At 32.5% G+C, this 677-nt stretch overlaps 1 protein-coding gene across 1 annotated transcript in view; it reads right to left on the minus strand.

Moving 5' to 3' along the window:
• The window catches only part of LOC119590824 (probable acyl-CoA dehydrogenase 6), a gene marked incomplete in the record, with an annotated part of 7,160 nt that overhangs the window by 3,937 nt on the left and 2,546 nt on the right, over positions 1–677 (minus strand). The window contains 1 exon segment of the mRNA XM_037939576.1: positions 238–377. Coding sequence (XP_037795504.1) covers positions 238–377 — 140 coding nt within the window.

Below are 677 nucleotides of genomic sequence, written 5' to 3' on the forward strand. Positions count from 1 at the left end.
AGCAGCATTGAGTTAAACCTCATGAACAGCTAATAAAAACAAAGCCACAATATAATGAAAAAAACTAAATCTGCCACAATTTGTCAATATGGAACAACTTACAACATTTCATATATTCTTGATCAATATACATACTTAAATTTTCAAGGGACTGACAGAGATGGGTTTTAATTCAATTGATTAGCTTTTCCACTGCTGATATCAAGGAGAGAAAGAAAAGAAAGAGCATATCCATACCTGTTTCATCTGATATATGAATCCCATTCCTTCTTCTCCAACAATGTTCTTTGCTGGGACTCGAACTTCATCAAAGAAGATGTGACCTGTGTCAGAGCTTCGCATTCCCAACTTATCAAGCTTTCTTGCAACATTGACACCTGCAAGTTAAGTAAATAAGTGAAAAAGGTCAGTTTTCTTAATTGGATATTATCCTTTTTACATAAGAGCAGATACTATTTTGTAAAGATGACATATGTTTCACTTTAAGGGCTTCAGGAATGAAACACTTTAGAAAGTGACTGTTAAGAAAGTGTGTTAAAAAGTGAAAACAAAGCCATTTGCTGTATGTAACTTATGCTGTGTACTAATTTGAGAAGACTGAGCAATAAAATTAATTTATGTAAGGATGGTGTACCCATATGACATACTGAATAAGAAAAAATTATAAGAAAGAAGAA

The sequence above is a fragment of the Penaeus monodon genome, chromosome 27, assembly GCF_015228065.2.
Source record: "Penaeus monodon isolate SGIC_2016 chromosome 27, NSTDA_Pmon_1, whole genome shotgun sequence".
Taxonomy (NCBI): Eukaryota; Metazoa; Arthropoda; class Malacostraca; order Decapoda; family Penaeidae; genus Penaeus; species Penaeus monodon.